Source organism: Archocentrus centrarchus, chromosome 8 (assembly GCF_007364275.1).
Source record: "Archocentrus centrarchus isolate MPI-CPG fArcCen1 chromosome 8, fArcCen1, whole genome shotgun sequence".
Lineage (NCBI taxonomy): Eukaryota > Metazoa > Chordata > Actinopteri > Cichliformes > Cichlidae > Archocentrus > Archocentrus centrarchus.
In genome coordinates this window covers 7,294,344-7,319,340 of record NC_044353.1, presented here as the reverse complement: position 1 = coordinate 7,319,340, position 24,997 = coordinate 7,294,344, and the positions used below count along the sequence as shown (strand labels likewise).

The 24,997-nt window shown below is 42.2% G+C and overlaps 1 protein-coding gene across 3 annotated transcripts in view; it reads right to left on the bottom strand.

Moving 5' to 3' along the window:
- LOC115784218 (serine/threonine-protein kinase BRSK2-like) overlaps positions 1-19,233 on the bottom strand; it is a 30,260-nt gene extending 11,027 nt beyond the window's left edge. Inside the window, exons 1-16 of one of the 3 annotated variants that reach the window (XM_030735355.1) lie at positions 18,822-19,233; positions 18,361-18,455; positions 14,343-14,428; positions 13,984-14,124; positions 11,857-11,973; positions 11,482-11,515; positions 11,293-11,361; positions 9,657-9,803; positions 6,221-6,252; positions 5,052-5,216; positions 3,493-3,590; positions 3,229-3,379; positions 3,016-3,076; positions 1,774-2,386; positions 1,450-1,498; positions 627-638 (exon numbers count right to left, since the gene is read on the bottom strand). In XM_030735355.1, coding sequence (XP_030591215.1) covers positions 627-638; positions 1,450-1,498; positions 1,774-2,386; positions 3,016-3,076; positions 3,229-3,379; positions 3,493-3,590; positions 5,052-5,216; positions 6,221-6,252; positions 9,657-9,803; positions 11,293-11,361; positions 11,482-11,515; positions 11,857-11,973; positions 13,984-14,124; positions 14,343-14,428; positions 18,361-18,455; positions 18,822-18,909 — 1,958 coding nt within the window. In that variant the 5' untranslated portion in view covers positions 18,910-19,233. The remainder of the gene's footprint in view (positions 1-626; positions 639-1,449; positions 1,499-1,773; positions 2,387-3,015; positions 3,077-3,228; positions 3,380-3,492; positions 3,591-5,051; positions 5,217-6,220; positions 6,253-9,656; positions 9,804-11,292; positions 11,362-11,481; positions 11,516-11,856; positions 11,974-13,983; positions 14,125-14,342; positions 14,429-18,360; positions 18,456-18,821) is intronic. The other 2 variants (XM_030735356.1, XM_030735357.1) reach the window with 2 other exon arrangements.
- Between the last annotated feature and the right edge of the window lie 5,764 nt (positions 19,234-24,997).

The window sequence follows — 24,997 nt, the reverse complement described above, 5'->3', positions numbered from 1 at the left end:
CAATGTGTCAACTCACTGATTTTTTTTTGGGCTATTTGAGTGCAACATAAAGCCAAATTGGCAAAAAGGGTCGCCTATTTCTTTAGTGAAACATGAGGATTTACTGTCCTTGTCCAATTTTCACTCCTTTAGCTACATTGATGCTAAATGTACCACTGCATGTGACTAAACTGAACATCCTGTCAAACAAAAAGTCAAACACTGCCTAAAAGTATTTAAAAGGGTCCAGATTTTCTCTTGTTCTAATGCATTAATAAGTCAGACACCTCCCCAGAATGTGTATTTCAAGCATCAGCATAAGATACTGAAGCAAACTCTCACTCCACTGTGTTATAATAAGCTAGCCCTTTGGCCTTGTTCTAAGTGAGGTTTTCCAGTGTGCACAACTTTAAACCCAACTGAAGCAGCTGACTGACCAGAGCACAGCAGACTGGTAGCTGCACATAGTGCTCTGTGCACTGCAACAGATATACATGAACAAGACTTCCTGATGCTTCCAACTCTCTCACTTTGTGTCTCTAACTGATATCTGGGGTGGTAAAATTGGGATTTTAGCAGTGCTGAATAACCGCTTGGAAAATGGCTCATAAGTGACGGCTAATTAACAAGGAGTTATTGTGCCATACCTGTTCTGTTGTCTGACAGCAGAAACAGAAAAATTATATCCATGAGAAGAGCTTTAATGGAAATTCAGCTGTGTTAAAACACAGTAAATGTGCGCATAGAGAGTAAGACAAACAGATCTAAAGAGGTGAAAGCAGCTAAGTTTAGCGTGCACCGAAGGACAAAAGGCAACAAAAAAAGCAGAGTGACCCACAACCAATACACACTTCCTGCATATTGGTTTCAAATCAGTCTTAAAAATGCCACAACTGTTGGTTGTGCCTCAGCATCACACTTTCAAAACAGGCCTGTGCTGTGGGGTGGAGGGGGGGCAGTCAGTGCTGATGTTAATTTTAGCCACATTAAATGCAATGTGCTAACACAAAGGAAACTATTGGGTCTTCAGTTGTTGCGTTCACTCTTGCAGACAACAAATGAATATTTGATGTGATTCGTTTGTGGCATTTTAGAGTCGACAGAAACGGCTCCCGCAAGAAAGAAAAAAAAAAACGATCAAATATTTGCAGCTATTCATTCTGAATTCGAGAGATCTGCTCAGCATCTGAAAATGCTGCTTGTTCAGTTATGACATCAGAGCTGCCTGCAAACCTGAGTGGTTGATTCACAGACAAACCTACTGATCTATAGAGGGAAAGGGAAAGAGTGAGGGAATGATCAGATCAGAGGGTTATTGGGGGGGGTGGGCTTTTCTCCTACTTTGTGGGTCTTTACACGTGTAGGTGAAAGAAAAGGGATTTTGCCAAATACAGTGCGCCCTTTTTAAGTTGTATCTTGAAATTCTGCATTTTATCTATAAAAACAAACAGATTTGATGTGCGTACTTACTCTGGACTGGATTCTGGAGTTAAACTGGACATATCCTCTGATGTAGGAACTAAAATATGAAAAGAGAGAGCGAGGGGAAGAAAAGGGAAGTAATTCTTGATGACAGGCTCAAATTTAATTGCTCTAATTACATATTATTACAAAATAAGATGTTACTCAACACAGCCAAAGGCATCAGGCTGGAACACGTGCTAGTTTCTTGGTAATAATAGATTCTATCTTGGATTCATCTCTTCATGTCTTGGTTAAAATTAATTTGCCCTTTGCTGATAGACTTTTTTTTATTCAACTTTAACTTGAGTGTGTTTTAAACTCTTTATTCACCTTGTAGTTTGCGCCTGTGGAAGCGTGGAGAGCCCAGAAGGTTGTTTTTGAATGAGTTGAGCCTTGTTCTCCAGTGAGCAGAGCCCGAGGCCGCCATGCCGCCACTGCCGCCTGGGCTGGAGGGCGGGGTCAGTGACATAGAGGCCCCGCCGGCTCCGTCCGCTCTGGAGGAAGAAGATGAGGAGGAAGAGGAAGGAGGGGTGGTGGAGGAAGGGTGTTGGAGTTGGTGCACAGGCGTGCCCAGCGGGGTGGGCAGCGGCGAGCCCTGCGGTGTGACCTGCGACACAGGAGGAGGGGTGGCAGAGGAGTTAGAGGACGAGTGGGCGTTCTTGGACTTGAAGACAGATGGTGAAGGAAAGTTGAAGAAGCGTGGAATGGGGGAGAGTATAGGGGAGGGAGAAGGGGAAGGGGAGCGCGGTGTCTGGAGCGGGAGGGACTTCATGGTGTGGAGCTGGGGCCGGTCTGCGGGGCCCTTTGAGGGTAAGGTCTGGGTTTTTGGGTCAGGCGCCGGGCGGGTAGGTCGAGGGGTCGTGGCGCTTCCTGGTTTGGGGTCTTTGGAGGAGGAAGCAGAATTGGAGGTGACTTCTGGTTGGCTGAAAGTGAAGACCGGACTCTGATTGGTAGACAGAGAGAGATGGAAAGAGGTACAGACAGATGAGAGAGGAAGCAATGGACATGAAATGTGATTCATGGACCCGATTTGTCAGCGAAACCTCAATTAGACACACCAATGAAAGATGGAATTGATTACTTCTACTCCTTTATTGTAACATGGGTCTTCCAGCCACTTTTTGCCCATGTCAGCATAAGAACACAGATTTTTGCATGAGGCAGCATGATGAAATGAGAACGTGTATGACTCAGGATGTGACAATATGACGGAGAAGCATGAAAAGCAATGACAGCCAGAGCTCGTGTTATCAAAGAAAAAAGTCACAGCACAGGAAATTTGTTTTTGTGTTTCTTTCGAGACCTGAACTGATCTGCATGCACTGAAGCTGCTGCTGATATTGCACAATAATGTAATTCTGTGGCTGCTAAGTGCAAATGAACTAGGCCCATAGACCGTATTACTGCACCTGTCTGTGCCATTCCCCAAAACATTTGCTGCACACCTCTGAAACCAAACAGCATGTGTGCTCTGATTGGGTTGCTCACATGGATTAAACAGAAATATTACCTAAACCTAACCACTGTGGTAGACACAGATAAACATGGAGGCAAACAGAGTGAATTCCTTACCCTGGGACTGCTAAGAGGACTGGAGGACAGACCTGTGGAGGCTCCACTGACTGAACGGGACCTTATAAAGGCAGCAGAGAGTAACAGATAAGCTCAGTTATCAAGACTTCAAGGAGTGGGGAAAAAATTCAGTAGTTCGTAGCTTTAATCTTTTCTAAGGCTGAATGTTTTATTCCCACTTGCAATTGTGATCTTATTTTAGCCACTTTGTACCTCTGGCTGTGTGCGTTAGTGTCCAGGGCCCTGCGAGGTGGGGTGGGGGAAACCTGCTCTGTGACACTGAGGACCTCTAAACTCTTCCTCTCTGGACGGCTGCGGCCGTAACGATTCAGCATGGGGGAGTCAACGCGCTTCCTGGGTGGGTCTTGGTGAAATAATGGAAATGGAATAAAAAATAAATCATTAAAAAGACAATTTGGAAATTTAAACATATACGTTTATAAGTGTAGCTTTTCTTCTTGGTTGGGGGGAGCTCACCTATGTCATTTCGTGGTGGCAGGTCCTCGTCCTCACAGCTGGGGTATCGCTCTTTCCTGTCCAACAGGAGGTAGTAGATCATCTTTTCCTGGTTCTCCCTGCAGAAAGAAGTGCAGTAAGACAGAAACTAAGAAAAATAATGGAAGAGCTACATTCAGTGTCTGGTCATCATAAAGAGTTTCTAAATAAGATGACTAAGACGCACTAGCAGATCATATTTTTGTTTGCTTTGCTAGCTGGACTTCTGTAGGGCTAGATGCGTTTCTGGAAGCACAGGTATCGCCCGCTGGTGCTCAGTAAAAAGAAATAAATTTGCTAACCTACCTGGATCTATGTCGATCTTACCGGTAAAAAAGTTTGGGCACGCTCACCCATTCATATGGGTGAGTGTAAAGGGAGCTTAAAGGGGAGAGGGAAGGGAGCTGAAATGGCTTGTGGGAGCATCAAGGTTTAGGTAAAGAATAAATATTTTGCACCGTGATTCATGCAGAGACTTGTCCCACATGGTGGTGAAATTTGCAAATACTTTTTGAAGTTTCTCAAGTGACTAAAACATCCAGGGTACTGATGCTTGTTTCTGTTACTCAGCGTCATAGACATTAAATTGAGTTTTGTTTATGAAGCTATCATATATTCCAAGATACTGATGCCAAAAAAACGAGTCACAGCAAAAATGGTGCAGAACAAAAACATTTTGGTGTTAGTTTGTGACACTTGGAGTGGGCGTAAAATTGTTATTTTTGCAGTTTTTAACAGTTTTTCAGCTCTGAAATTTTCATGTGGTTAACTTCTGTAGGTGTTATGGTCCAATTTGGCATTCATTAAATATACTAAAGCTGTCAGCTGATTCAGACGGTGTTAGGAACTTCCTGCCGATTTTATCAGAGTGGGGAGTGTTTTCTTTCCTCAGGCCGTGAGACTGATGAGTTCACCTCACCTTGAACAAAGCTCTTTTTTAATACTTTCATTCCTTTCTATGTATTTTTTGATTACTGGCATGAAGAGAATATATAATGTTATTTTGCAGTCTTGTGTAGATTCTGATAATAAATCATCTTGAATCTGTGGTTGGTGAACACCCACATCAGTTTTGCAGAGGAAGGGGGATTGGGGAGGGGGGGTGGACAGGAGGCAGATACAAGAGGCATTGTTGTTGCTCTTGTTCCTGCCATGTCAGGCAGTTAATGATGTAAGTAATTGGCTGGCCACAGTAATACAAAGAGATAATGAGAAAGAGAGAAAGAAAAACTGGGAGAGAAATTAAATCAGCGACACACACAGTTGTGTAATTTTACTTTTTCAGTATGCATACAAGCACACTTAGATTTACAAACTGCATATAAGCCTCTGTGAGAGCTGGCATGCCCATGGCTGTAACAGCGTACCTTAAAACTCAGGAAGCAGCAACAATAATGGAGAAACAGGCTCACGAATTCCTGCATTTGGGACTAAATCTGATTTATGAGTTTGAACTGTGGTTGTCACTGATTCGGGCATATTAGCTTCTCCCTGATGCATTACCATATAAAAGTGGACATTTTGGGGTTGTATTTACTCACTCCTCACTTGTAAGGTCCTGTGTGAGTTTGACCCGGTCTCTGAAGCAGCCTAGGGAGTACATGCTTTCCAGGACATCGGGGTCAAGCTCCGTTAAGGACAGGATGCTCTTCATACACACTCGGCGAGGGGGAGGCTGCTCTGGACAGGGCTCATTCCGACCTCCCCTGACAGGAAACAAAAGGCGGTCTGCGTAATTAAAAATGCTTTTTTCATAGAAAGATAGACTTTAGTCCAGCATTACACAGGCTTAGTTAGTGATAGAGCAGTGGTTCCCAAAGTGTGGGCTGCAGCCCACCAGGGGGCCGCAAAGGTTACATGTTTATATAAATGTATTTATTTATATAAAAAAATGAATACAAACTGGTTTAGTTAAATTTACTGCTCTTGTATTGAAGTTTGTGTTCAAGTGGCAAGTGGGTCACATATTAGCATTAGCACTTTAAATATGACTGGGTATTATTAGCAATTTATTTGGGGGGGGGGGTACATCAAGATGACTTTAGCTGCTTCGTAGTCTTTTAATTTGGATTTTTAAAAACAGCCACATCAGCCAGAGGATTTCATATGTGCATTTAGCACCAATGCAGCAGACAGGTTGTGCTTCACGAAACACGGCAGGTAGCACAACTTCTCATTTATACATTCACTGAAAATAAAAATGCAAGGATAAGCCGCTAATTGAAAAGCTTAATTTTGCTTTCCAGAATCCAGGATGGGAGCTACTCTTGGTGTCTGTGCCTGCAGACTGAAAAGTGAAATCCCAAAATAGATCACAGTATTCACTCACATACTTGTAATTACTCTCCCTGATGATGTACTCTATGTGTGATACCTGGTATTTCAGTAGCAGCATGACTCAAAAGCTTTGTAGTTTATATTTAAGAATTGGTATTAGGAAAGCCAACTGATCCTGTAACATGGTACTTCATTTTTTTTAAATTAACAAGAGGAAATACTGCAGAGACTTCTTAATCTGGTTTTGAAACTGTAATTTTGGGGTATAAAAGTAAAGCTGGTGGATTTTGAGGTGATAATGAAATACAAAGAGTCAGTGGGGATGGAGGTGCATTGAATAAAGAAAGGAATATGTAAAATGCAGCAACAACAACAACAACAAAAAAAAAGCCCGAGGGGCAAAAGAGAAAAATAAAATGGTAAATGTACTTACAGGTACCAGGGGTGTTTCTGTATTGCTTCTAGCTGTAATGAACAAACACAGAGGACAATATTAAAGCAAAACAACATTTCCTGATCTGCAAGCTGCCAATTCCATAGGCACTAATGCAGCCCCTCAGTTCAGAAAACTGCATCAAACATGCACGTTTTTGAACTGAGAACTGATGCAAGTCTTGTAAATATTACATTACATTTGACATTTTTCTAAAATTGTTCCATAGTTAGTAGATGCTGTGTTTTTGCAGACTGGTGAAACTCTGCCTCTCTAAGTTGCTCTTTTTTTTATATCCAACCATCTTACTGACCTGTTGCTAGTTAACCTAATTAGCTGCAAAATGTTCCTACAGATGTTTCTTTTTAGTGCCAGTGGAGGGGTGTGCTCTATAGGCATTGAGTCAACCATGAACTCCTCTGTACTCTACAGTCAAGTGTGAGGCCATCTGTCTGACAGTTAGAGCTCTGCAGCAGGACAATGATCCCAGGCACAGCAGCAAATCAACTGGCTGAGAAAGAAAAGAATCAAGGTGTTGGTATCGTTCAATCAAACTCCAGACCTCAAACTGATTGAAACATTGTGATGGGACCCTAAGAGAGCTGCATATAAACAAATACCTGCAAACATCAATGAACTGAAACAATGTTGTAAAGAAGACTGGATGATGATGATGATGATGATGATGATGATGAGAGACTAATAAAGTCATTGCTGGTAAAGTTCCACAAGCTACTGAATCATGGGGTGCACTTAGTTTTTCACAGAACTGTGAAAACTTTCATTTTTTCACATCTGTAAGTTTAAGCTTAACTAATTCATTAGGTGTTAGCTGCTCTTTGTGGTGAGCAAATTTGCAAATTTTACACGCTAACAATCAACACTATGAATGTAAACATATTAAGCATTCTACCTTCGTGATATCAGCATGTCAGCAATGTCTATATGAACACACTAGTGAGTTAGCTGGCAGTAAAGCCTCTGCAGTTTTCACATCATTCTACATTATACGCAGCGGTCCTACATGCCCTTCTCTGCATTAGGACTGCATACAAGTGGAAGCCATCACATCAGCACTGCACAGCATCTCTTGGGGTTGGAGAAATGGAGCAGCTGCAGTTCTGCAAGCGTGTAAAAAGAGAAAGTGGGCCTGCTATGTGAACACTGCATTTATACATCTGCAGAGAGGACAGTGGCTAGCAGCTGCATGCAGTGAGGGCTTTGCATTTGTTAACTTGATTACAAAGGACTGCAGAGAGGAAACTTTCCAATCTTCGGCTGTTCTAAATTACATCTGATAAAACATTAAAGATATGTTGCTTTATTTGATGTTAATTTGTAATAAACTGGTGTGAAATCTGTCTCCTTGTGTGGTGGGTGGTTTCCATGGAAGCAACTAGCAAACAGATAGAGACAGCGAGAGAGAGGGAGAGACAGTCTGACCTGGTTTCAGGCTCCATTAATCAACAGCTCATCAGACAAACTCACAGCTTTGATTAAATCTGCTGTTGTAGACTAACTAACCAGACCTTTTCCCTCCTCTCTGTCCTTATTTTACAGCCAACTGTGAGACACATTATCACAGTTGCCCCCATCTATCTTCCTGTTAAGCACAAATTAATTTCCACCACACACGATTGCTTTATCCCAGCTTCATTTGATAACCTGAGTGCAACGGACCTTCATCTAACTTATCTATAAATCGCGTGCCCATCACTCTCTCTCGCCAGTCTCTTTTCAAGAAGCTGGTCGAAGAAGGTCAGAAGGACCTCTTTTTGTGTTCCCGTCTGTCTCCCTAAATCTTGGTTTCATTTATAAACTACCAACTTGGGTTCGAAGAAATAAAAACCAGTGGCAGTGCTGTCATTGCTGACTCTGCTTCTGTCTTTCAGCAATACCTTAGGCCCATGCCTCTCTCACTCCTTCAGCCCTGCTCATTTTCCCTCCTTCGTCCTCCCTCTGTAAGGTCTTGTGTCAGGTTTCATTTCTGTCACATCTTGAAGCAAAGCCTGAGGCTGGGTCTTTTCTTCTTGTCCACCCCTTTGCACTGTAAAAAAACTCATAATCCCGGCCCTCCTTTGTTACTTTTACTGCACCTGACAAGCTCTCAAATTCAAAGCAGTTTGCAAAGATTATGGAGGCAGATTTAGCATCAAAATGCTTAGTTTTTGAAACAGCATGTTGATTTTAAATGGAGGCAGACAGGCCTCTCATTTTAATAGCACTACAATTTTTTTCTGGTTGAAATGTCACTGCTGGTAGTTAGCTAGTTCAGCTAACACTACGCTCACGAGTTTAGTGAAACTGCATCTCCACCTTCATTCTTTCAAGCTTTAAAAATAGGCAGTAGACTTCAATACAATGTCTACGACAGGAAAATATCATATAAAAGGTAACTGGGCCTGATCTCTGTTCACTGGCCTTGGAAGTAATGCTCAGGTAATGCTATTGGTAGAAAGTAAGCTGGATATGCTAATGAATGCAGGTCACATGAGCTTACAAGCTCCAAATATTTCTTGATCTGGAGCAATCCACAGCCTAACAAGTCTGCTGAAAGCTGTGATTGGATTAAATATAACCTCCATAAATACATAAATAGAGCATACTTTCTGATTTGCATAGTCATGCCTAATGTTCCAGTTTCCCAGTGGGTTAAAGTTCCTTTCTTCTCCTTCCAGTGGATATTGATTTTAACAGGATTCTCTTCTCTCATCAACACACTCATCTCCTTGATGATGATCTTGCCACTGTTGGGGATTATTTTTTACTCAGTGAATAAAGGACAAATGTTTAAAGTAAATTAATTAATAAACAGTGGATCAACCAAATAATAAACAATTAAATAACACATTAGACAGCAACTGATCAGAAAGCATCTTATCTTGAGGACCGACCACAAGGATAATTAAAACATCAGGAAGATGATGTGCTTTATGACTTCACAGCTGAGGAATCATGAGTCATGAAAACCAGCTTGGACAAGACTTAGTGATGAAGGTCAACTCATAGCGCCCAGAGAGTGTTTATGTATAGATAACAGGCAGTATAAAAATGTTGTGGTTAGACAGAGCGCACACACAGGCCTGTCTCTTCTGAGTCCCCACATGCATGTGTGTATTTTTTCTGATTCTTTAATACATTAAATGTTTTACTTTTTTAATTAAAGTGTTTCAGGTGTCTTCCTTCACAAAAAACCTGGTTACCTGTCACCACAAAAAAAAACAAAAAACAGTATTCAGAGAGAACCTTTGATCTTTGCTTCCATTATGATGTTGGGTAACCTTTCAAACATCACTGGAGTTCCATATCTTGTGTATTGCTGCATCATTATTACTGACTGGGTAATCACAAAAAACTAAAAGATGGCCTCAGAAAATCAGGGTAAATCACCATTAGCTAATATTGGTAATAGTCGAACCTCTTTAACCTTCCTTACCGTGAGTCTCTTGTCAGCGTTGACTTCTATCATTCCTTTGAGCAAAGCTTGGCAGTCAGGAGGTATAAAGTGAGGCATGTGGAACACTCCGCTTTTCACTTTCTCTAGAAGCTGACGCAGGTTGTCATGATCAAAGGGCAAGGCACCCTGGGAATGGACAGGACACAATGGAGAGAGAAAGAAAGAGATAAAGAAGTATTGGTGATTTGATCAAAATGAAGAACTTTTTACAGCTGGTAACTTGTATCGATCAAAAATGTTTTTCCAGTCAACCTTTAATATCTTCTTGTACAAATGTCAGAATTGCTTTTTTTTTGGTCCACCCCTTCTGTCCACATTGAGATTTCTCATAAGCAGTTGAATGGATTGTGATCAAATCTGGTACAGATATGTATAATTGGCAGATAGTGACTTAGGCAGTCCTCTGACTTTTCTTATAGCACCAACATAAAGCCCAAATAATCGCTTTGTGAAATACCTCAGATATTTTAATTGATTCTGGATGGACTGTTGTGAAATTTGGTACACCTATTTGTACACCACAGAGGATACATGGCACTAACCTTGATGGCACAATCAAACGTTTAATTTTGGTCAGTCAATTAAGTAGTGACATTCACATCAAGTGCCACAAACTAAAATCCACTCTCTCTGCTCCACATGTTACCTTTAAGATTTTTGTACCAATATCCTGCAGACTAAGGACTTTACTCACTTGTATACATGAACACATACAGCTGTGGACATAACTGATAACTAATCATTTGGAAATCATTTGGATTAAACTTCTCTCGAGTCCACCTGAAGGATGCATATGTAATTGGTGCATTGTACTGTAGTGTCTTGCAGACAAGTCACAAAAAATTGGAAAGCACATAGTCATCTGCATAGAGGCCCATGCTGTGAAAAATTACATCACTCAGACCCAAGTAGACCCTTGGATAGAACGTGGAACCAATAACACTGATGTGACAGTGTGGCCTCTGAACTCTAAGCCATCATCAATGAAGAACCCAATCCTAACCCTAGCTCTATCCTTATTTTTATTAAATTGTTCTCCTTTTTCTTAGCAAACAGGGAACAAACAAACAAAAATAATCACTCTGACACTTTTCAAAAACTATTCACATTTTTCCAACAGTCCATTTAGCCTTTCTTTAAAATATATGGTTAAGGTAATCACCAGTGATGATGAGCGGTAAAATTGTTTGCCCAAATCTTGGAAATCAGATCACTGAGTCCCACACACCAAAAACTATCCATTGTTTCCAACTTTTATTGAGATAGACCAGTGGAGAGAAGACAGGAAAGCTCAGAGTGAGAACAGGGGGAAGACATGCAGTACATGGCCTCAGAGTGGATTCAAACCCAGGACTCTGCAATGGCTTTATGGTGCATGGGTCCCCTGCTCAACATAGGGAGCTATACCCGTGCCCGATTTTGAGTTTTATTTAGTTTTTTTTTTCTTTTGCTCGTTTCCCGACCACAAGGTTAGGTTTAGGGTTAGGCAGATCCTGATGATGACTTAAAACTCATACGGTTAATGTTCTACATCATAGAATCTGACAAAGAAGAAAAGAGTGCACAGTGAAACAAAGAGACACAAAAACCCCTGACGCAGGGAAGAACCTCTTACCACAAGAAGAGCAAAGAGGATGACGCCACAGCTCCAAACATCCGCCCTACGACCATCGTACTTCTCACCCTGAAACACAACTGTAGGTTAACCTTATACACACACACACACACACACACACACACACACACACACACACACACACACACACACATAAAAAAATCATGCATTTAAAGTAAAGTAGCATACCCTTATGACCTCTGGACAAGCATAATGGGGAGATCTGAAAGGAAAGAATGATTTTATTTACCAAGATACAAACACAAAAAATAAATTGTTTTTAAAGGATGCTGATTAAGTGAAACAAAAAACTGCAGCCTGGGTGCACAAAAACTGAGAACACCTGCTCGGTAATCCACGGACTGAATAGGTGAATCCAGGTAAAACCTACAATCTGTTACTAATTTTATCATTTAAATCCATATTCCTCCTGATGGGCTGAGTGTTTGAGCTTCTGGTAAGCGCTGCCATCGATTATGTAAACCGAACAATGGAGCATCCCGTAAAGGTTTCGTGTTTTTTTATATCCTAAGTTCTTCTTCACCCAGTGAACCCCACACTCACCCACAGCTGGTTTCCAGCAGACTGTCCCCGACTTGTAGCGAGGCCATGCCAAAGTCTGCTATCCTGATGTTGTTCTTCTCATCCAGGAGAAGATTCTCTGGCTTAAGGTCTCTGTGACTGAACACACAAACACTCAATGAAAGCACTTAAGTCTTTTTTTCCAGACCATAAACAGAAAGTCCAACTGTACTTGTTTGTACATTTGGTTGACTTCCGCCTGAGACAAACCATTCATACCAAAGTGTTTATTAAAGGTTAGGGATCTGGAAGTGAAAGCAGCCACATATGAGTCCTGATTCTAATGGGGGACTGGTTTCAATCGGAGAAATTATATAAGCAGGTCACATGGCACTCAGATAATGCTGAAAAGAAACCTGTGTTAGAATTCAAACGCTAAAGGTTGTCCTGCATATGCCTCCGAAGAGCCAATCAGCAGCTGCTCTGGGAAATATGTGAGCCAATCAAATAGTTTCACGGTCCCAGAGTATGGTTATCGTAGTAAAAATGTAGGTATTAACTGTTTTGCATTCTTTATCAGACTCAACTGGAACTTGGAGCTTCAAAACAACTGCCCAGATGTGTTGCCAAGATGGCTTCTGAGTGGCAAGACTTTCTTCTTGTAGGACTTATGTCCAGTACTGTAAGCAGATTTTAGCACCAATGTGAAAAATGCTTTTCAGGAGCTGCTAATTTAGCATGATGACTTACAGTTTGGCATTATCACAAGAGGTTGATGCAGCCTTTAAAGATAAAGAACTTTAGCAGATAGATACTGTACAATATCTAATGTAAATATCCATATGCTTATGTAAATACTTTGCTTATTTTTATTTTTTTATCTTTTGGAGAGTGTCAAACTAAATTTCATTGTATGCAAGTATAATGACAATAAAGGTTCTTCTTCTTCTTCTTCTTCTTCTTCACGATGTGAGTTAGCAAGTGCATTTATTCTTGCATAGTGCTTCACGACCGCTTATAGGCCACTACGATATTATACTGAAATATTTCCATGTTAAAATTCACACTATAGTAGTGTATATAATATAATAGCACTTCTTCTTCATTAGAAGCATCTAATGAGCCTTATAACTAGTATATAAGTCTTGGCCCCTAGCAGAAAAGCTTAGGGTTCCTTCTGTATTGTTAACAATTCTACCTTCAAGTAGACTGATTATGCTGTTTTCCAGCTCCATATTTTTATTCTAGTACTCTATTAGAGTAGCTTTGCATGATTAATAGTTTAAAATAATAGTTTCCTTAAAGCCACCCTGTCTTTAAGCCAGCTTTCTTCTGATTGGCTGCCCCTCACAAAACAAAATGTGAAGTAGGTGGAACCTCTCTACCTGATATGACCATATTAGGGATCCTTCCCTCTTACTGACACCATTAAGAGACAAGAGTAGGTCTGAACATTTAGGGCAGTCTGAAATCTGATCTTTTGAGTCACGGGGATTATAGATACATTAGCTGACCTCAGCATTTCAAAGTTTAATGCCTAATATGAGCACCTACCATTATAACATCATAATTATTACAGAAAATAAGAAAAAGGTTCCCTTTAACCTTTTCTAATAGTCTCATGTCAATAAGAATATTCACTTATGTTAATTTTAATTCTATGGATTTTATTATAACAAGAAGACAAAATGTGGCCAATCTAATATAAAATAAATATGAATTATCTCTCATTAATTCCAACTTGGGAGCCCCTGGGCTAAAGCACCTGCTTAAATATGAAAAAGATAAAACAAACCCAGGTCTAATGATCTTATTCATAATAACCTGTGAGGCTCAGGCAGCAAATATCTGCAGAATAAGTATTTCTGCTTGCAGTTTATCTGATAATATTGACATACCTTTCCTCGAGTAGGAGTTTGTGTGCACTGCTTTTACTTGTAGTGGAAGATCTTTAACTTGTCACACTGGTGCTTTGCCTAAGCAAAGGATCCGAGTACTTGTGGTTTCTAACTGTGGTTTGTCGTACTCAACACAAACAAGCCCACAAATACGACATTTCAAGCATGGTGACAGAAAAGCTGAGAATTCTTTAGTTCCTAAAGCTATTAAAGAAAAGTAATCAACAGCCAAAAAAGAAACAAGAAAGGCTTCCCGTAGCTTCTCACAGACCATATGGAGTGACTATGGCAGAAGTCGAGGGCAGAGATGATTTGTCTGAAGAACTTCCTGGCCTCTTTGGGGGTGAGCCTACCCTTCTTCACCAGGTAATCAAATAACTCTCCGCCAGATACGTGCTCCAACACAAGGTACCTGCCACACAGACACATTAAAATGAAGCAATGAGTAACAACTTTAAAAAAGGCACAGTCACACCTCTATATCTTCTATACCATGTGCTTATTTATCTCACTTTTGTCTTACAGAACATTCCTCTCTTTTTAACTCAAGGTTGTTTCCGCTCAGGCAGAGATCCAGAAGCCGATTATTTTATGTCAGCAGAAAGGAGAAAGACACAGAGATATACTCACAGGTATTTGTTATTTTCATAGACATCATGCAGCTTCAGAACATGAGGGTGCTCTATTAGTTTAAGAATAGCTATTTCTCTCTCCACCTGCATAGACAGAGGGAGGGAGGGAGAGGTGTAGAGAAAGGTTAAGAGAGACGGAGAGAGAAAAGAGCAGGTTAGAAATGATAGAAATGGAAATGTCAGACAGAAGCAGAAGGTAAATATGATGTAAGACAGCAAGAGGGGGGGCACAAGAATAAAAACGGGAGTCGGGTAAAATGCAGACCAGAGAATTCTTTTTTTAAGTTTTTGAAGTTCATTAGTTTGTTACTTTTAGCACACAACTATTAGAAATAGTAACAAAGAGGAGATACAAGAAGCAAATAGTTATTTTGAACAAATATGAAATCGTTACGAAATTATAAATCAAATGTACCCTCTCGTATTATAACTATTGTGCTAGTCGCTAACTGAACTGCCAGTTTAAAGCCTTTGGCTCCCATCTTACCTTAAGTTACAGAGTCAGTATGCACAGACTGTGACTGAAATTCTGGGCCAATATCCAAGTTAAAAAGAACAATTTGGCACAGCCAGATCACCTTTGTTTTGTTCATCTGGCTTTTCTAATAATAAATTTTAATTAAGAAAAATAAGACATTTAAAAGTCTCTCAGCGCTTCACCACACTATCTTTGAACATTTAGCTAGTGCAGAATTGATAACGAGGTATAGCTCATAGCTGCCTAACCTCCTAAGTAAGCTCAATAGTTTTGCTGCTAGTATTTTAGCCTCTTTTAGCAAGCAGCTTCACGGCTAGCAGACCACGGCTCAAAATCCACACGGAACTGATGGCCTTTACACTTTTATTTGTTGTTTCGCGTTTGGAACCAGAACAGCTTTCTAGGTTTACGAAATAAAACTACAACATGGTTTGCATTAAAATGTGGCTGCTCCTTTTCCAAAGCTCTGTCAAGGTGATGCATGCCCTTTGAAGTGTCTGAAGAGCGTGCATGCTTCAGGCAGAAAATGTAACACATTAACTCTGTTTACACAAACCAATAAATTGCTTTTTCACAACCGCTTCACGTTTTGTCTTGAGACCAGGCTGTCAGTTGATTCCAGTAGCAGCAAATATCGCACAAACAAATTAGCACATCAACACAGCAGTGGACCATTTAGTAGTCAGCCATGCTTCTAAGTAGTTTAGAGACCTGAAACAGAGTTAGCAGAAAGCATGAATATTACACCTACATCGCCGATGTTGCACAACAAATCATAAATAAGTGCTATTATTGTCTCAGTTGGGTTCGTAACCCTACAGTAGCTAAGTTGTGTAGCCACATAAACATCAAATAGAGAAATTAGAGCAGCATTTACAGCTAAGATTTATGTCATTCAATTTCTCTGATTATTGTCTGTTAAAGACCAATTTTGTCTAGCTATTATTTTTCCTGTCTAAAGAAAATAAAGGGCAAATGCCAAGATTTATTTAACTTTTCCAAAATTCAATCTCTGTATTTCCCGGAGGGGCAGACAGGTCTCATCTTAGCTATGGCTAAACTTTTTTATGCTTATTGTATAAGTTTTGTTACAATGAATTGGAAAACATGGATGCCTATATTTTAAAACAAGTTTTTTTTTTAAGCATTTATTTTAAACATTCATTCATTCATTCAGCAGCAGCAGCAGCTCTCCACAGAATGACCTATTAAAGAGTCTCACCCATGGCAGAGAGTGAAGCGCAGCATTGATTTTCCTTCCACATTGGGCGATTGATTGCTGGACGGTAAATTCACGTCATGCCCACTGTCATTTAAATAAGCTTTAGAGCTGAAAAAGATAGCCTGAAATGTTTGAACAAAGACCTTTGTGAAGCCACTTGTTATCTCCATGTTACACATCTATGCATGAAACTGCTTGGTTTAATAGAATAATACAGGACTGTGATGATCTGCTAGCATCACACATATTTGAAAACAGCATAAGTGGCTAAAAGCTGAACATGTACCGTCCTGTGTAAAGGTCTTGAGCCACCCCATGATTTCTTTATATTTTGCTAGGAAAATGGGAAATAACTGTGGCGAGTTATTGAAACGTGCAAACATATATAGAAATACAGCAAATAAGGCAAAATCTGATTCTAATGAGCTTGAAAGTCAATATTTGTTGTGATCGCCTTTATTCTTCAGCACAGTCTGAACTCTCTGAGGCAGCTTTCTTCTCATTTCTTTAAGCAGTCTTCAGGAATATTTCTCCAGGCTTCTTGAAGGACATTCAAAGTTCTTCTTTGGATGTTTCTGCCTTTTGTTCTGTTCTCTGTCAAGATGATCCCACACTGCTTCAGTAATGTTGGGCTCTGGGCTCTGGGGAGGCCGATCCATGACTGATAGTGTCCCACTGTGTGTTTTCTATCCTGGCATACCGCAGCCTTTTCTCTCTGTTTCCCTTCTCTAAGAATAGATTCTTGACAGCCACCCTTCCCCTGAGACCATTTCTCATGAGGCTTCGGCAATCAGTACATGGATCAACTGAAGGACCAGCTGCATCTCTCAGGTCCTGTGTCAGGTCTTTGCTGGATTTTTTTTTTTCCTATTTCTTAAGGACATGACTTTCAGATACTGTTGATCTGCTGTATATAGCTTTTAGCCCTGACACTTCTTTTTCCCTCCACTTGTCCTCAAATTTTTTAATGACACACCGCACACCATGCTGAGATTTGCCGAGCGTTCAATTAACAGTTCTGCGGGAATCACCTCATTGGTGCAAAAATACTATTTTATACCTGTCAAACTGTGTTTGACATTTTTTGCAGATTCAACTAAAGAAATGGGAACAAATGACGTTTTGTGACAGGCTGATGCTAACAAAGTGCTTGAGTTAGGTGTCTTTTTTATGGTTGACTGATTCATAGGTCAGTGGCTTAATAAACAAACAAACAAACAAAACATTCCTCTGAAAATGGTCAGGTACAAGGACTGCACTGACAATGAGTGCAACTGTAGTCCAAAGAAAAACTTTAAAAGACTTTCAGAAAGCTTGGAGAACAATAAAGTCTGGCTCCTTGGAGGCAAAATATAAAGAAATTAGTGGAGGTTTAAGACTTCTGCACAGTACTGTAAGCAGTTAGAAATCTTATTGAGTTTTGTCTCTGTATGATGTTGTAGCCCCTCAGCAGGAAACTATAAACGCATGGCCACATTAAGACTGTGAACATGATGAAAGTTAAGTTTCTGGTTGCTAAATATGCTATAAAGCTGGCAGATATTAGCCCAGCTTTGCAGAGACTGACATTCAGCACACAAAGTAGGCAATGGGCAACGTTCCAAAGCAATACAAATGAGCAAAACATGTGAATTAAGGGCATTAGGGGATACTTCTATGCACCATTGGTGAACGCTATTGATTCCCCATCCTGTTATCAGGATATAGAAAGACGACACTATTTGTATTGTTCTGATCAAAAAACACACATGGAAACGTGATAGGAGCGAGATCATGGTGTTTGCCTGATACTGTATATTCCTGCCTTCCATGGAATCTCTAGCTATTCATTGTCATTGAGATATTGAGATTTTTGTCTTTCCTAAAGCATATGCTACCACCACGCTGCCCCTCTTGTGGCTAAAGTGTTCCTTGTGCAACCTGCCGTTTCTGAAAAAGACAGATCGCACAAAGCTGCAAGCAATCAGCCACATTAGAAACGCCAACATGAAAAAGCTATTTAGGTTTCACTTCAGTCCAGTGTATTTCAGCTGCAGTTGCTTTCATCAGAGGGCTTAATTAGCAGAATGAAATCATCCCTATTGTTCAGTATACAGAAGCAGTGCCCACACACACTCGGTAGCTCCAAGTTCCAACACACTGCCGGGCTTTTCTTGACAAAAATAAAGACTCCTTTTCTGTTGCTATTTCTGCAGAGTGCAAGCTTACATGATTTGAGCTTGGCAGCCACCATGATGACAGCCACAGTGACTACAGGCACAGCACAGCTCGAAAGACAGACGGATAAGTAGATGAGATAAATTTGGAGTACTGTACCTTCATTAGGACCGATTCAGAGAGCTTCTCTCTATTGACGATCTTTATGGCCACCTTCTGCCCTGTTATACAGTGGACACCCAACTTCACAAGTCCTGACAAGCAAGATAGAGGGAGGAAGAGAGCATCTGAATATCACAGATCATGATGCAGTGTGAAAACAGGAAGGAAGGGATGTCATAATTTATTCAAAAAGCTTCACTGTTCCAAACTCAGCTCCAAAAAATTGATTCAGAGTCCTCTCCCTTCTCAAAAACCTCCTCAAAAAATGCTTACCCTTTGGAGACCCTTTAAGAAGGCTGTAGAGGGATAAAACTATAGAAGCTCAGAAGACTTACAGAATGAATACGGACTAAACCATGAGCTATTACAGAGATATTAAAGTGGTTTTACAGTGGGGTGTATCACCCTGACGCACCTTGCAGACGCCCTGTTTTGCGTTACTCTATGAGGGTTCCTACCTGTCTGTCCCTTCCCGAGGGTCTTCTCCAGCCGGTAAGGCCCCACATACTGACTGGACTGGCCCACCGTCAGCTCCTTGCTGCTCATCCTTCCCGAGATGAAATTCTATCCCAGATATAAGGCCAATCAAGATAGCACTCGCTCCTGCTCCGTGCGTAATGCCGTAACGCACATCACAGGCGGCTATACGGCGGTGTAGAAGAGGAAAAGAGAAGAGAGGAGGTGCGGAGGACTGGTCGTGATCTGAAGCCGGGCCTCGCAGGCTACTCCCATGCAATTGTTTGTCATGCGGTCGGGTCCGTGCTGGGAGTGAGAACCGGTCCCGTTTCTACTCTGTAAATCCAGGAATAAAAGTCTTCTCCTGTCAATTTTACCAAAGCACAGGAAGCAGCATCATTCAGGGGAAAGCCAGGAAAGGATCAGAGAAGAGTACGTGTGAGGTTTAACTGGTACCAGAGATGGGAGATGTCCACAGTGGTGCGAACAGTCACATTAAACCCACCCCTGCTATAAATAACTGTAGTTTAAAGCTGATTGATCCTATATAGCTTATGCAGCTGGCCAAGAGTGAAGCAGTAAAGAAAAATCTCATTCAGACCTGGACAGGAAGGCTACATTTGCCACAGATTGATTTCTGTAAGAGCAGAGTCTCAAATATCCGAAGCCAGAATGCCCTGATCGATATCAGGGACCCCCCGCTCTTCTGCTGCCGTCCAAAAATGTTTTCATAATCCTCCCGAGCCCATACATTCCCCTCTTCCTGTCAAATTGGGCCTCATTTGGTCAGAATCTGCCTTTCTGTGTAGATGCGGCGTTGTCCAGATAATCATCTATTATCACAACAGCATCAGCAAGAAGAATGGGTTTTCCAATATCCGGTGCACACTTTGGCTCGCCCCCTCCCCGGCCCTGCATCAGGAAATAGAGGAAGAGGGGGAAGAGCATCAAAAAGGCAAACAGCCTCGGGGCAGACCGGGCCAGACGGACGAAACGCGTGCTCGCTCGGGACAGCTGCGGCGGAGAGAGGTGCGCTCGGCGCGCCGGAGGAGGATCAGCGCTCGGCCCGGTGATTATTCCGGTTTCTAGAAACAACAAGCATCCTCAGCTGGCCTGATGGTAGCCGACTCCCCGCCTCTCCTCTTCCCCTGTTCCCTCTTCCTCCCTCCCTCTCCCTCCCTCTCGCTTCTTCTCTGTCTTTCCTTTCTTTCTCCCTGGCCGGCTTTGCTCATGATATCACCGCATCTCCTCCCTCAGCCGGCGCGAGGCTGCTGCCTCATGTAAAAATAGCAAAACCCAACAAAAACTAATTAAGAATACTTTAGTTTCGAAGCTTTCAGGCTGTCAGAAGTTGGCCGCATCCATGGGAGTGTTCCTCATTGACGGGATGTCCTCCTCTACTCTGCTGCTACCCGTTTTTTTCTCTCTTGTTTCCCCCACCTATTACACTCCTCCTCCTTCTCTTCATCGGTCAGCATCAGCATCCGGGTTCCGTAGTTCCCACCCCACCCCTCCCTACTGCTACGCCCCCCACCCCCACCCACCCACCCACTACAGCAAACTTCCACAATACAGTTTGTGACTGGCTGCAACAGAAGAATGAGCGTATTTATAAAAAAACCCAAAAACAATCCGAAAAAGAGAGAGAGAAGAAAAAGAGCCAAGGCCCACACAGCCAGCATCACAGGCACACACAAACAGTTAAAGAAAATTCGTTTTAATAGATCCTGAAAAATTGGAAAATATCAATAGAAACGTTACAATGTTACAATGTTCGCTTCTATTTGAAATAAAATAGAATATCAAAAAATCTGTATAAATTATGCTGGGAACAAATAATGCAATGCAGTTGTAACACCCTCAGTTTCTTCAGTCATGCTGCAGGTTACTTTGCACATGCGCGGTATGATCCTCTCCCTGACTGGGGGAAAAATTCCCTTGGCAGAACTTTTTCTTCTTCTTCTTCTTCTTTTTTTTTTTTAACAAAAAATGTATTCAGAATTTTTTTTTTTGCAGGCTGTGTTTAGATGACAGCAACATGAACTTACATCATTGTAATCGATACAATCACAAATCTAAAATAGCTGTTGTTAGACGTTATATATGGATGCAAGATTGCGTGCACGTAACAGGGTCATTCCATATAAAATCAGTCCAGTCTGTACTGCACAAAATGTTTTTAACAGAGCTTAAATGTGTTGTACAAATTTCAAATATACTTTTATACTTAAGAAGTTCTGCATGGTTAAAAATGCTGCTAAATAAAGATTAATGCATGTTTTATGTGTTCAAACAAATGTAAATATTAGCAGAAATTGGAGTGAGTATTATATATGTGTATATAAATTTGTTTGTATTTGAGATAGAGTGAGTTAATTTTTCAGTGCTACCCCCCCCCCCCCCCCCCCATTATCTGTTAAAACTGTCAGCATGAATTCTTGCATTGAATTTAATATCATGTCATTATTAGTGAAAATCCATCAAACCTGTTATTATACATATGCAGAAAATTGTTGGACTATTTAATCTCAAGTAGCATTTACTACATGATCAGATAACAGAGAAAACATCCAACATACCAATGCTTGTTTCTGCTGACTGCACTCTGTAAAAAGGAGAGGGTTGCGTTGTCTCCTAATGTTTCTGGTTTAGAGCGGCAAGATATGGGGGGTGCGTTCAAGTTAAAGAACGGCGGATGCAGATTCCAGTTTGAATTGTTTATTGAGGTTCACAGTTCCTTTCCATCCAGTTCGAATACATATGCATTGTTATAAACTGTCACTTGTGAATTTGGATTGTGGATTGTGGTCTTCGGGCATTTACACACGATAAACTAAGGAATACAAGTGAACCCATTCTCCACGTTACTGCACCGAGGGAGAAGAACAACGGCAGAAATGTCTGCTCTGCATCGCACCTGTGGTGCATTCAAAGGACTCATGTAAAGCTACAATGAGTTCAATAACATAGGAAATTCCAAACTCACGATAAACCAAACACAATGCTACATATCAACCAAACTAACAGTGTGGGCTTTCTAACACAGCCGCCCCCGACTGTCGACACAGACAGTCGAATCCAGTTAGGAAGGCCGCTCAGCCCGTTAAGCCATCCTCTTCATCTGCGAACTTAGGGAGCGCCACTAGACGAGCAACCGGCCTAATATAAGTCCGATCCTTGACCTTAACGGCAGCAGTCCGGATGCGTCCATCGGCTCCAGGATAAGTAGTCGTCACCTTCCCAACAGGCCACGAAGCTCTCGGAAGCTGGGGATCGACAATGAGAACTACTTGGTTTGGAGTGAGGCATTTCCCACCTCTCAGCCACTTCTGTCTCTCCTGCAGGCTGGGTAAATAGTGACTGATGAATCGGGACCAAATATGGTCGACAAGAACTTGGCTATGCCTCCATCGTCGCTTGCCGAGCAGGTCACTTTGATCATACATGACTTGAGGGAGAGATGCATCATAACGTCCCATCAGCAGGATACTGGGTGTAATAGGATCTGGATCTGCTACGTCCGTGGATACATAGCCTAGAGGCTTGGCATTCAAAATGCCCTCCACTTCTACTAGAACTGTGCGAAACACAGTTTCTGGGGGAGTCTGCTCCTTAAGCACAACTTTAAGAGCAGTCTTAACTGACCTCACTTCTCTCTCCCATGCTCCGCCGAAATGTGGAGCACTGGGGGGATTGAAACAGAATGCAATCTGCTGTTCTGCCAACTGTTCCTTTAACTGAGGAGCTAAGGTCTCGAAGGCCTCATGCAGCTCTCGAGCTCCTCCAACAAAGTTGGTGCCATTGTCGCACAGAAGCTCCTTAGGTTTACCTTTTCTGGCGACAAAGCGCCTTAGGGCCATCAGGAATGCATCTGCATCAAGATTCTCCAGGAGGTCTAAATGTATACAGCGGGTGGTCATACATTTGAAGATTATGCCCCAACGTTTCTCCATTCTCCGTCCTATCTTCACGGTAAAGGGACCGAAACAATCAACACCAGTTGAATAAAATGGCGGCTTATACAGGCGCAGTCGAGCTGGTGGCAAATCCGCCATCTTGGGGACAGAAGGGTTGGCGCACCATGCTTGACACTTCATACGGTGGCTCTGATATCTTTTGACTGCTTCTCTCCCCCGCAGAATCCAGAAGCGGCGTCGCAGTTCAGCCAACACCCGTTCAGGTCCAGGATGGAGAAGGGTCTCATCAAAGTCTTTGATGAGGAGCTTCGTCAGGGGGTGTTTAGGATCCAATACGATAGGATGGATGGTGTCCCACTCTAGCTGCTCTGCTCTCCTTAATCTCCCTCCAACTCTGAGAAGTCCTGTTCCTTTATCATATTCAGGGGATAAAGAACTCAAACAGCTGCTGGTGGGTAAAGGTCTGTCAGACATGAGGGTCCGGACCTCCTCTGGGAATGACTCCAACTGTGCCTGCTTTAGGAGGAGGTTCTCAGCTTGAATGTAATCGGGTGCTTCATAGGATGAGCTGGAGTCCTGCTCAGCCGCCCCATGAAGGGTCCTGGTTGTTGCCTGTATGAGGTCCTTCCACGTGGAGAACATGCTGACATCTGGTAGCTGAGAGTGGGAGTCTAATGTCACATGGCCACAGAAGGAAGATTTCCTCAACTCACCGTCCTCAAGTTCTGGACAGGAAGTTGGGCTGGTAGGCCAATGTTCCTCTTTAAGTCATAGGAAATCAGGACCTTGATGCCAACGATGTGGTCGAGACAGCTCTTTCAATGTTTTACCCCTCGTGATGTCGTCAGCGGGGTTATTGCCACTGTCCACATATCTCCAGTTGCTCACATCAGTGAGGCTCTGAATCTCTGCCACTCGTGTCCCCACGAAAACCTTGTAGTGGCAAGATTCTGACTTGATCCAATGGAGAACTGTAGTGGAGTCTGACCAGAGAACAACACTTCTGATGGGTAAGGTAAGCTCACGTTGAAGGACATTAGCTAATTGTGCACCAGTAAGAGCAGCACTTAACTCTAGCCGTGGCATGGACAATTGCTTCTTGGGAGCTACCCGTGATCTGGCCAGGACAAAGGATGTATAAACTTCCCCTTGAGCGTCTTCTGTCCGCAAATAGGCAACAGATCCATATGCTCTCTCTGAGGCATCGCAGAAAATGTGAATGTCTCTACTTGAGGTAGATGAATCAGCTGATTCTGGTGCGTAACATCTTGGAATCTCCATCTGAAGAAGATCAGGAATTTCTTGCATCCAAGCAATCCATCGGTCATGAAGGCTCTGTGGCTGGATCGGCTCATCCCACCCGAGCTGTTCCTTCCAGAGATCCTGTACCAAAATCTTGGCCCTCGTGGTGAAGGGCACAATATATCCGAGTGGATCGTATTGGCAGGCAAGCACTTTGTAGACGTTCCTCAATGTGGGTTCAATTTCCTCTACAGGCCGATGTTTGTACTTCAGGGAGTCACGTAGACAATCCCAAGACAGTCCAAGGGTTGATTCTTGAAGACTTGCGCTCTGTTGAGAAAGCCATAAATCACTGCTCTCAGACCGGATATCGGATGGGAGATGTTCAATCACATCTGGAACGTTGCTGGCCCACTGGCGTATCTCGAAACCTCCAGTGTGGAGCAGCTGGCGTAGACCATCAACTAGTTCTTTAGCTCCTTCCTTCGAATGTGTGCTGCGGAGACAGTTATCCACGTAGAAGGACTGCTCTACACAATCTACAAGGTCTTGGTTAGACTCACTGTTGTCTTGAACGTGTCTCTGTAAAGCGTAGATGGCACAGCAGGGGCTGCATGTAGTGCCGAATGGAAGAACTTGCCACTCGTAGATCTTTGGCTCTTCATTCCTCTTCATGTCCCGCCAGATGAAGCGCAGGATTGGTTTGTCGGCAGGCAAGAGACGTATCTGGTGAAACATACTCTTGATGTCCCCGCTCACTGCAACCGGGTACTGCAGGAACCGAATGAGAACCCCTAGTAAAGAGGGACCTAGGGCAGGTCCAGGGAGGAGAAGATCATTGAGAGACTTCCCTTCATACTGGAAAGAACAGTTGAAGACAGTCCTGTCTTTGTTGTTGTGCCGTACCATATGATGGGGTATGAACCAGGATTCGGATGTTGATTTAGCCTCCTCAGGTGCCACTACGGATACATAGCCCATCTCCTCCAGCTTCTTAATTTCCTGACAGTAAACCTCAG